The sequence below is a fragment of the Falco cherrug genome, chromosome 5 (assembly GCF_023634085.1).
Source record: "Falco cherrug isolate bFalChe1 chromosome 5, bFalChe1.pri, whole genome shotgun sequence".
Lineage (NCBI taxonomy): Eukaryota > Metazoa > Chordata > Aves > Falconiformes > Falconidae > Falco > Falco cherrug.
The window spans coordinates 16,589,789-16,602,331 of NC_073701.1; the positions used below are offsets into that span (position 1 = coordinate 16,589,789).

Sequence of the window (12,543 nt, forward strand, 5' to 3'; positions counted from 1 at the left end):
AAGCTAGATTACAAGTAACGCGGTCATTTCTCCAGGAGAGACTCATTCATCCTTGTGACCAGAAGCGTGCTCCTTTCCTCAGCCTCCTGCTGGCCCCATGAATCTTCCCCTTATTCCTGTACAGTGGCGTGAATTCCAACAGGCAGGACCGGAAAACATTTTCATTTCTGTTTATAGGCTTTAGGAAAGTAAGTTACTTGCTAAAAATACACAGCAATTTGTAACAGCGGCTGTAACATTGGGAATTGATAGGCAAAGTTAAAAATCAGGATGTGGTATCCCAAGTTTAGGAAGGGGAAGTCACATCTGCTTAGTAAAGTTTGCAGCTATTTCAGTATGGCTGGCTTTGCTTAAGCTAAATGATGGCTGAATTCACATGTTTATCCTGGCTTTGCTCTTCAGCCAAGATTCCTATTTCCACAGCAGAAGCTCTGCTCAGCCCGTCCTTCACGTTTGTTCTGAAGCTTCAGCAAACAGCCCAAATGTTATCTCTGATGCAGAAAGAACTCCGTGATTTCTTAGTTTTTATTGAAAAATATTCTCAAGAGAATGCTATTAATACTTTTTTCTAATGTCAATGATCTTACGGGTTTCTTTAAGAAATATTTTGACTAAAATCGGTGCACAAAAAGTCATATTAGGTTTAAATTTGAGGTGCAGGTCACTTCTATTTAATTTTTAACTACAGTTTTCCAAGTATCTCAATATAATTTTGATGCTGTCAAACTTTGCCAAAAGATGGTATTTTTTTTTCCCTGTGGCTCCACCTGTTTTTTCTTATTTTCTTATTTTTTTTAATTTTTTTTACTTCCAGTGCAGAATTACTGTGCTGCCACAAGCTTTCACTTGACCGCCAATCAAAGAAGCAATTTAATCTGCGGAGTTTAATTCTACCTTGTGCACTCTGAGTGCAAATATTCATTTAAACATGTGGCTAATTCTAAACGGAGCTTGGACTGTGAATAAAGCTACTCACATTCAAACATCTGCAAAATTAAGCTTTCAGGCTATGTTTACACCACAGTGAGTAGTGCCGTGTAGAGATACCCAAGTTGTATCTGGAGCTAGATGATGGAAGACAAGCCAGTTAGGTTAGTCCTACAGGCTTTACTATCATAACTAGGTAATTTCTAGGATTCACTGGTGTGATGATTGTGCTGTACTGTGCTATGTACAAAACAGCCTGTTCAGAACTTGCCCTGGACCTTCTCAAGACAGTACTGCACAGCGTTATCCCATCATTAGTGGTAACAGTAAAGCAGGGATCCTTCTGCAGGAAAATGCTACCTAATTTAAAAAAAGCAACATCACCCTTTTATACACAGCAGATACCTTTGAAGCACTTGTTTAAAACCAGTTACTGGTTATACTGTTTCCACCTTGAAATCAAACACGTATAATCAATGTTAGGCCACTATTTCAAAACTACAGCTCTAAAATTGAACATCTTATTATGCAGAACTCCTCCTGAACAGCTACCAAGGACTGTCTTTTTTTAACCAAAGATTAAATTTAGCCATCATGAAAGGAAGCAATGATAATAAACATCATTAAAACTCTTACAATAATTTATGCCTTTTGCAAAACCTTTTATATTTATTTCAAAATGTGGACACCTGCATATCTGAGCTAGAATACAACTTGGTTTTCCACCAAGATGCTGAAACACAATTTAAACACTATTCAAAGACATAACTCCCAGATATCGCAGAAACGTACTGCATCCTCAGTAGAAATACTGAAAAACCTTTTTGCTGTTATTTTTACCTCTGAAATAGTTGTGAACTAATTTCATTGTTTTGACAAAAACATCTTGCCAAAATGCTGTTTTTGAATATAACTCGTACTGCACTCCAGGTTAGTGCCACAGTTAACGGAGAACATGAACATTGCTGCATGTTTGTTTTTTTCTTGTTGTTTTTGTTTTGTTTTGTTGCTTTTTTTTCTTCTTAGATATCAACAGCTATATATGACAAATTTATCAGTTCCTGAAAAGCTACAACATTTAGAAAGTTTAGTCTTATTAAAAGATGCATTACTGTATCTACAAGCGACAAAATAAGTTGTGCTATGATGATCTCCTCTGCAGCCGATGGGAATTGAATATATACCAGTTTGTGTATCTAAATGTCCATACATCTATCCTAGGTTAACTGCAGAGAAAGAAATACAGCCTAAATGTAGAGAGGATTTATACCCAGCCCATTTTTCTACTTTGAACTTCAGTTTTAACAGTGACCTTGCAATAATTCTTAGTATTGATCTTGGCCATGCTGAAGCCAGAGGCAAATAATCTTATAGATTGTTGTGGAGTCAAGTTTGCACTCAGTTTTTGCTAGTATAAATCAATTGCAATGTTAAAAGTTCACTTGGGACTTATCCTATAAATTCTGGTCAGCATTCTCAGTGAAACAACTTTCAGAAGAAACAAAATTGCAAAGAGCTAAAAGCTCATTCTCCCTTACAGCTATTTAAAGAGCTGGAAGAAGTTTTCCAAGCTGTTCAAGGGCACGGAAGGGCTTAATCATCCACTGGCATATACAACATTAACTGGGCATTGCACTGAATTACAAATAAAAGTGCCAACACATTTCCTTGCACAAGTGACTCAAAATACCTATGAAGGTCTGATTGCTTAGAAGGAAAAGACAGTCTGGTCATCCCATACAGTATGTGCCTGGTTCCCAGATGAGTAACCAGTTATTTCTCAACGTACAACCAACTGAATCAGGACTATCGGAACAAGGTAGAAGTTCTGTGTGTCCTACAAAAAGCTTCCTGCCATAAAAATGTAAATTACTGGACTCTAAGTTACATCTTCCAAATTTCTCATTCCAAAAAATACCTGAACAACTTTGACTCTGTATTTGAACTACAAAGACTGCAAATGTCTTAAATCCAGATTTTGAAAGTCTTATTCTCTATTACCCTCTCTTAATGCCTTCGCTTGATTAAAGCAAGGTACCAAAACCAGACTGAAAGCAGCGAGATGAGGAGTTAGAAATGGTAACTTGCAGCCCTTCTAAAGAGCATCATATTTACTAACACAAACAAGCCGTTCCAGCAGCGCAAGCTCCGCTCAGCACTGTGCCCAACTGCTTCCAGATTGATAAAGTGACGTTTCAAATTCTGCTTAGATAATCCACAGAACCCCAAATCAACAATTTTGAAATGGGTTTGATTATTCAGTACCTGCCTGAAAAGGCAGCAGTTGCACACTAGCCTGAGCAGGAAAATAATCCACTTGAAAATATTTTCCCCTCAGACTGCTACCAGTAATCCTCACCACCATTTTTAAAGTTACTAACCCTTATGCTTATCACCAAATCTGAAACACCATTACAGTAATGGTGATAGGAACACTTACCAGAATCGGTAAATAATTGGTTTAAATACAGCAAAGATGGAGATAAACAAACCACCCAGCCCCCTTTGCTTTATCACAAAGGAACTGACGGAGCACCACGCCACAGCCCCTCTCACAGGAGCAACTTTCTTGTAGCATGGCATAGAATTGCATTTTAGATTATTTATATAACACTTGTCCAACTTTTTTTTTTTTTTTTTTTTTTAAATGTGTATTTTTCCTGCAACTGTATCTGGAGTTTCACTCCATTTGATCTTTCTGTTTATCTGCAAACTCCCACAACACTGGAGCATTTCCCATGGCTTCCCACCAAAGCGACTGTAAGAACTCTGCAGTGCTGACCTCTGAATCCCGAGACACACAGCACATGTTTTCGTGCTGGCAACACAGAGTTCCTTACAGAACTTGGACACAAAATACCCCCAAGAGTTAAAAGATACCACAGGAAACTTAAATACATAGTTCATTTTTGAAAAGACAATCTAGGAGCAGGCTGTAAGTTACCGTAATAAGCCACAAGCAAGACAGCTCTGAAAAACCGTACGATTTAAAAGTTTTAAAGCCGGGGGTTCATAAAGGGGGAACTGTCATAAAAACCTAAGTCGTCATGAGAGACAGAAGATAAGAAACAACTGTTTGCTGTCTGTCCCAGTACCAGAAGCAACAACCCACGAAGGAAGCGGTACTCTGCAAACGGAGCAGAGGCACGCGGGAAGGAAGACCCTGTCAGGATCCCTGGATACCAGCGCTTTCCGAGGGGTGCTCACACGCACTTGGGTTCCACATCTCTCAGGGTTTACCAAATGGACAAACCAGCCCAAGCTCAGGAAATCCCCTGAGCTGAAAGCAGCTGAACCAGCTCTGTGCTTCGACGCTGAACTTTTTTCTTCAGGAGCCGGCTCGTGCCCCTCGCTGCCCGCCGCGGAACGGGCAGCCTTGAACAGCCCAGCCGCCCTCATGCTCGGCGCAGAACGAAGCCCAGGGCTCTTCAGAAGAAGTGTTTAGCAGCTGATTGGATCTTGCTGAAACAACACCAAGATCACCTGGCTGTTGGTTTGTTTTGTTTTGTTTTGCACTGGTGGTGTTTTGTTTTGGTTTTGGTTTTTGTTTGTTTGTTTTGATTGTGTTTTTTTTAAAGAGCTCTACCATCTCTTCAGTGATAACAAAACCAGTATCTGGTATTACCACTATATTTGCGGGGGCAGGGGGGAAGGAGGTATTCTTAAAGACCTGGAAAATCAAACGTGCATGAAGAATTAAGAAATCAATTTGCTTATCCTGTTTTCACAAGATTAAGTCTAGGAACAGAACCACTCCTGTCAAAGAATTTTTAAACTCAAATTATTTTGTCTAAATACTAAAGCCCCAGTAGTATTGTCTTCTCCATAATATAGCCCTAGCTGTAAAAGAAAGTCTTTAAAGTCTGATTTATGGCTTAAAAGCATTGCACGTTACCTGAGATACTATATAGTTCAACGTTCTGCTGCTGACTATACAGTCCCTTCCAGAAACACACTGATGTGCTTCATTGTTACAGAACAGCCCATTAATTATGTTCCTTTCTCTAAGTTGTGCCAAAGTTCCCCGAGTTTTGCAGGAGATCCCTGATGTCAGGCCATGTAGGCTTAGGTTCTGCCCCAGCATCTGCAGATAAGCTACCACCCAGACAGGGCCAGAACCATGAGAGCACCAGCCAAGGAAGATCTTCCCCACAGAACTTTTTACGACTTCCAAAGATTGTGTGTTTATTTCTAGAGGTCTTGACATGAAACCAAATGGTGAATAAAAAGTTACGTGTAGCAACTGCCCACATACGTGAACTTACCCTTTAATAAATCAGCATGCTGAGGTACTTTATCCCCTTTTCTCTCCCATTTGACCTAAGGTAAAAGCACTTCACAGAAGCTGACACATAATACACACAGCTCTCGGGAGCCTTAATTGGGTTTTTTGTGTTTGTTTGTTGGGGTTTTTTGAATTCCCAAATGTAGTAGTCCAGTATAGCTCGGCAGCAGCTCCACAGGTCCCCAGGAGCTGCACCAGGATAACTAGCTACTTCCAAAGGACGTGAGAATTTTTGACATGTCTCAACGTCTGTCTTTTCCTCACTAGGAAGATATGAATTTTCCAAAAGCACATAAGCCAGGAACAACCCAGAAAATTTAGTCATGGCAGCCATCTGTCACAGTAAAGGGGAGCTATCGAGAACAATTTTCTAGAAGTGAGGTACACGCAGAATGTGCTACAGCAGCTGTGTTTCACCAGCTCACACATCGCTCCCCTTTTTTCCTGGATCCTCTAATTCTGCTGCTCTGAAACATGCCTTTCTATTTTTTAGCCTGCAAGAACCTAAAACCCCAGGTAGCTTCTTGACCTCCATATTTGCAAGAGCAAAGTAATTCTCCCCAGGAACGGCGAAAAAAAAATTAATAATCTTCAGAGAAGTCCTAAGCGGCACAAAGCTGTCCAGCTGACAATTCCTTCCTGGAATTCCAGGACATTTTATGAATTTACATTCTATGTGCCAACCCACAGAAAAGAAGAAAAAGACTAAGTGAGAAAGGACAGAAGTCAGGGTCTGCGGAGATGCAGCATCACTTAGGCAGCAATAAATTCTTCCTTTGGATCATGTTCAGGCATGGATCATGTTTAAATTCATGGATCATGAATAAATTCTTCAGTTTGGATCATGAACAGGAACAAACTGCTGTGACCAACCCTTCAGAGCACCAATAGCACTGCACTCAGCTGAACACTACAAGGGAATCCCAAGAAGCAGTTACACCCAACAGCACAGAAAGGACACACACCATCACCCCCCCGCTACCAACTGCCAAACATTGTTTACAGGAAATGCAAAAAAGTTAAGGTTTAATATATTGGCATCTTCATGATTCATCGCTGTGAGACATGATGCTGTTCTGAAGCGCTGTTTTAATCCTGTGTGCCACCCGGCAGCCCAGGCCACCTGGCAGTCTAGCTCCGATTAACCCAGGCTGGTGACAGCTAACTATTACCCTCCACCCAGCCAGATCACCTTCTCATTCCAGCAGTACCCGGATGGTATTTGTCTCTACCACACTCCCATTCCCTGCTCCTAATTCTGAGAAGAATTCCCATGTTTTCCTGTACACACAGGAAGCGGTTTCCCAAATAAGCTCCTGCTTGTAACAGAACTTCTCTCCCATCCAGATTTTGTCTTTAATTCTGTATGTGCCCTCTCTAACAAATCAGTTGACACATCTCCAAGTACAACCCTGATAACTAATCAGGCTTTTAAGAGCCTGTTGACACCTGCTTTATCACCCACCATACCTACCCACACAGGACTCTAAGAATCGTACCCATGTACACCGTTTAAAAAGCTTCTTCCAGGTACAGCCCCATTAAGCTGCAACAGCACCTGTTTTCAGAACGTAGAAAATGCGTGTTGGTTTAGATTACAAAGTTACCCTGGCTAGCAAATATCATCTTGAGCTACCAAAATCCACATTAATTCAATTCCCCCATTGATATTTTTAGGGAACAAGCCTGGGATCTGAAAGCTTGAGTACTTCCCTATTTAAATTCAGTATTAGATAGAATTGTCAGCAGACTCACAGCAGTGCACCAAAATAGCATTTTATTGACCTGATTTAACCACATCCTTCGATACCCTGCACCATGCCAAGAAAAAAAATGTCCATATCTTACTAGAATTTTATTGTTATATGAACAGAAATAAGCACATACTATCTCAACTTTATTCAAAAATATGTATTAATTTCATTGTAAATATTTGCAAGTGACACGTCTTGTTGTAAAACTGCTTTAAGACAGAAAAATTAACAAATAAGTAAAAGGAGACTAATAAATGAATTAAAAGTCACAATATTGATCATTGACTGCAAAAGACTCAAAGTTACATTTTTGTTTTTATTTTTTAGGGAAACCCAAGAAGAATCCAAAAATAGTGATTTGACTCTAGACAGTTATATAAATCTTGTAAAGAATTAATATTCTCCTTCAATAACAACATCCGCACCATTTTGAAACTAATCCAGTTAAAGAAGCTATGTTGAAGAAAGCCTGTATAATTTTAAGGTATTTATTTACTAATTTATCAATGTTAGCTACAGTACTTTTTGTTTTATTTAGAATTTATTTCTAGAATAAAATGGAAAAAATAAACTGCATTTTACAGTGGAAGAAATTGAAATTATCAGATTTCATTTATACAAATAGAATTCTATCAATTCTTAGAAAGCGCCTGTTTTTCTCACTTTGCTCCATGATATAGCCCAAAATTAATTTTCTGCAAAGAAACATAAAAGTTTATTCTAATAAAGCTAGAGAACAGATAATTTTGGCCCCATATCTGTAAAAAAAACCAAATCAAAACAAAAAAACTAAAAGCTGAATGCAGGAAGTCACATGCAAGCTGAATGCAAAAAATCTATAGACTTAAAAATCTTAACTCAATAAGCTGTTCTAGAAAATCTGGACAAGATGTCACCAAAAAATTCATCATTTGCAAAACGATTCATATCTATAAGATATAAAGCTGCTCTGTCAAAGCATAGGAAGCCAGTGCATGACACAGTGATGAATTTATTCAGGAAACAGTAGTTATCCAACAGTAAAGCATGACATCTAGTGGCTACCACATCTATTTGGTCACACACTTGGGCCTCCGTAAAAATATTTGAAGCACGCTGCCCATTGCTCACCTTTAGTGTTAAAGCGAACACCACCACGCTTACGGTAGTACCTATGTTTAAGTGTCTGTATTAAAAATATGCACATGTATCAAATATCTTCAAATGCTTTCCTTGCACTACCTGAATAAAAAAAACACAACAGAAAAACTATGCTTTTGTAATACATCAGCAATGCAAAAATTTGTCTGAACTTTTAATACCAGAGATTGAGATCCACTTTGTATATTAATGCTATATTCTTTTAATACAACCTATTAAGTGCCATGTTCTTGAGTAATTTGCTGTAACTGGGACAATTCTTGCAAAAGCTGTCCTCCAAAAGATCATCCTAGATAGCATTTATTTACAGACAGCACTATATTACACAAATATTTTAAAAAGTCACAGACTCAAGCAATAGAAAAGTCACCCTAATCTCTCCAAAAACACAGAAACTATAAAATACTATAGAATTTTAACATTTTTTTCACTAGTAGACAGTACTAGCCTCATTCTGGAACCAAGACAATCTATCCAGACTTCTCTAGTTAGTAATTAACCTGTGATGAGATCGAAGTGCTTTGCAATAGGTATAGCATTATTTTTCTTAGGTTCTATGCACTGCCCCTCTAATAGCACATTACAAATAATTCAAGATAGTATTTAAGATTTTGTTGCATTTTTCTTACACTCGTTATGTTTGCAAACTGGGGAAATTACTATACATCTCCAGACACTCTCTTCTGATTGTTACGGTGATCCAATTCAAATTCTTGCTCCCAGAACTGCATGCTTTATTTACACTTTTGACTACAAAAAATCGCACTTCTGAAAAGGGCAAGGAACCACAAACTGCATCATTTGAGAATTACAGTCAGTTATTTTACAACTGTAGTGTGTGCAAATCATTTCACTGAGATTTCATAGTTACAAATATTCTTAAAACTGTGTGAAACAGTAGGTTCTACAGAAAGTAACATGGATGATCAATATTCTACCGTTTGAAAAAAAAACAATAAATAAAAGTAAGTATTAAAACTAAGAAAAAAAAATCCTGTACATTGTACAGTACCTTTTGGTTAAAGCTTTCTAGCAAAAATATAGTAATGTGTTTTAAGCATTCCAGTTATAGATGGTTCAGTATTAAAATTTCAATATTTCCCCTCATGAAAAAAATAGTGCATCTTTCCATAGGTGCAGCAGAAACTGTCTCTCTCTGAACAAGGCTTCAGTCTTTAAAAATATATAGACAGCAATTCAAATGAAACATTAAAAAACTATAATACAGTACTGAGGATGTACGGTTTTGTGCATTACAAATTTTACATTCCTTCTTATTTTGAAAAAGCAAAACTAGAGAGCCCATTGTATATCACTGAGTTCAGCTGGATCCCCAAGTCCTCCATCAGCCTCCAAGTAATTCATAAGAGCCGTCATAGCAGTGTCATCATTTTCACATATTGCATCAAAGTCCAGCTGAGAATTACCACCTATAGAATTATTAAAATATTAACGTAAGCAGTACAAAACATGAAGAACATGGTAACTTTCAAAACTTACTTGTTTGTAACCGGCACCTTTCTTTGAAGTCGAGGCAAACATTTACACATAAATGTTAAAAAAAAAGGTAAGTCAGGTAATGGAAATGATGGCTGTTTGCAGACAGTTACAAGGACATACATAACTTGATTTAAGACGATGACTTAAGTCTCGCCAAGCCATTGGACTTCCTCCAACTGCTAGCTAATAAAACTTGTATCCATGCAGTCAGGTTTGTCACTGAAGTAGAAAACTGCTTTCTACTTTATGTCACTTTATGGGAAAACACAATCATCTACCTGAATTCTCATCTTATGTACTATGCCAGATGAACTCCTGAAACCTTCCAAGTTACTATGTGTTACCTCTAGAAATCAACGCTATACCCTTGCCTTCAACAACAGGAAGGTAAAACGCTTTAGCTCACGTATCAATGAAAAACACTTCCTTGCCTATCTTGGATAAATGTTGTTGGCTTCCCTGCCCCCCCCGCCCCAAACCCTTATTCAAGGATTAGGTTTTAACTTTTTTTTCCCTTTGCCTGTTTTTACAGGAAGGGCTTATAGCTACACTGGAAGAAAGCTATAGGTTATAAACACATCAATAAATAAATAAATTTGTAGTAACTGAAATAAACAAGGGAGATGGAAAAGTTTTTAAGACCTGAAATATAGGATAAGCATAAACATTGCTTTTATATCACTTTGCCTTTTATGTTAAAAATAATACAGTGGTGTTCTCCTCTTATAGGGTCAGGGAATCCTATATCCAGCCAAACTGTTGCCTTGGTGCATGCTTGAATGAGGGGAAAGAAAAAAAAGAAAAACACGTGTTTTCCTTCTGAAACATTTTGACTAGCCCTTTGTATTGACTATTCACAGTTTGCAGTTCAGAAAGAGATACAGTGCTAAATTACAACTAGTTCCCTTACATTGCACTGAAATACTTTTTCTTACCAATCTCTCTTTTCTGAAGAGAGTGCGAGTAAGTACCTAACTAAAACTGTGGCATGCAAGAATGTAATGGTAAAGTTCTGTTACATGATGTTATTTTTGTCATAAGATTCAATCACTGATCAAATTTTGCTGTTTGTCTTCCAGTGATAATACATCTGGTTTAAGAGTCCTCTCATCTTCAGGCAGACAGACAAATCTCTCTACAATTTATACATGGTTGGTAAGTGCTGCACTGAAAATCTACACCATTTCTCAGAAATGTCTCCCCCTGCAATCCCCAAAATATCCACAAGAGAAATAAATCTTACTGAGGAGAGGTTCATTATTGGGAAACGGAATAGCACCCTGGTTTTGTTCTGAAGTCTCTAGAACTTCTGTTTCCGAAGGACATAACTGAATCGCCTCTTTATTTGGCACCTGAAAGAACAGAAGTAGTAAAAGGGACAGAACTAAATCTTAAATTTAGTCACAATTATTACATTACAGTAATATTATTTAGTTCTTAACACTTTGACAGCGATTTATAGAGTAAATGAAAAATATGCACCAACAGGCAGATCTACTGCATTTTAAAACATTTTTTTTTTAAAGAAACATACCACTGGACTTGGCTTAAATAAAAGGTGTTAGACGAAGTCAGAGGTACTTCACAGGGATGGTGTCTGCTTTATTGAGGGTCTAATTCAATATTCAGCAAATAAATCCAGCACAAATTGTACTAGTATATACTTCCCATGTCTAGTACCATAAACTAGAAATCATGTTTGCTGATGTTGACACATTCTAGCTAAGAGATTAAGAAAAATGTTCTGCCATATGCATTAAAGTATATGAATTCTAAACTATAAATTCTATCTTTTCTATTATTTTTGCATCTTGTTACCATCATAATAAAAATCTAAGTAGTTTTAAATTAATTTTTGCACTTCAGAAAAATGAGGCTAGCAACAACAGAGATGGAAGTCATCCCCACCCAAACACACCAGGAAAAAACCTCTCCCCGCCCCTGCCTTTTGTTTCATGTAACACATACATGCAACTTAGCAGGATAGATTTCTTGGGTTGCCTGACTTGTGCATTTTCCACTATGAAATTATATAAAGTTGAAATGCTTTACAAAAGCATTTTATGAACAAATGTGATACCAAAGCACAGAATATTAAGAAAAACCCTTCAATGAACACAACGAAGTTATGCTTATGATGACATGCTGCATGATTTAGAAAGGTCAGTATACACAAGTCCACTAACTCTTAGGAAGAAAGACTTGCAGTAAGGCAAGGCACAGCTGATCATGAAAAGGGAGGAAGCCAAAACAATCTCTAGTCTGGAATAGTATTGTTGGGAAATAAAAATTGCAACAGGAAGATAAACTGTCTAAATGGAAGGAATTTACACCCAAAGAAGTACTGATGAAGTAGTAAATTTTTTGTTCGTACAGTGCACAATATACAACATACAATATACTTCGGTAAAAAAATATGTAATTATTCCATATTTATGGTCAATAACTATGATAGTTTGTGGTATTACCAGCACTACTAGATTATTAAAAAAGCATATTCTATCAAGTTTTAGACTACTGAAATACCTTCAAAGTAAAAATTTTAGACATTTCAAAACTGAGAACATACAACAAATTCTTAAAAGGATCTTTAAGAACATTAAGATTAAAAGGACAAGTGAGAGAAAACAAGAACTCGTATTTTATTGAGATTGTCAAACTGAACAGGTGGCCACACTTCTATTCTCTGACGAGTTACTTAGCAGAAGTTTTAAGGCAATTCCAAATCCAGAAGAGTCCTCATCACGTGAATCGCACTCATATTTAGCATATTTGTAGAGCTTTGGCAGAGATCATGATACCTGAGTGGGGACTGCAGTCCTCTTGGCCTCAGGAATAGCCCCTTAAGACTTGAACTAATGCCCCCATGAATGAGGTTGGAACAACTGCTGCTGTCACACCTCCCAGAAGAATTTCATAGCTGGCAGGCAGTTGGCA

At 37.6% G+C, this 12,543-nt stretch overlaps 1 protein-coding gene across 6 annotated transcripts in view; it reads right to left on the reverse strand.

Moving 5' to 3' along the window:
• Positions 1–7,262: 7,262 nt before the first annotated feature.
• Positions 7,263–12,543, reverse strand: part of BMAL2 (basic helix-loop-helix ARNT like 2) — a 37,311-nt gene continuing 32,030 nt past the window's right edge. For all 6 annotated transcript variants that reach the window (XM_055710988.1, XM_055710989.1, XM_027797442.2 and 3 more), the window contains 2 exons: positions 10,850–10,958; positions 7,263–9,536 (listed from right to left, as the gene is read on the reverse strand). In XM_055710988.1, coding sequence (XP_055566963.1) covers positions 9,400–9,536; positions 10,850–10,958 — 246 coding nt within the window. In that variant the 3' untranslated portion in view covers positions 7,263–9,399. The remainder of the gene's footprint in view (positions 9,537–10,849; positions 10,959–12,543) is intronic.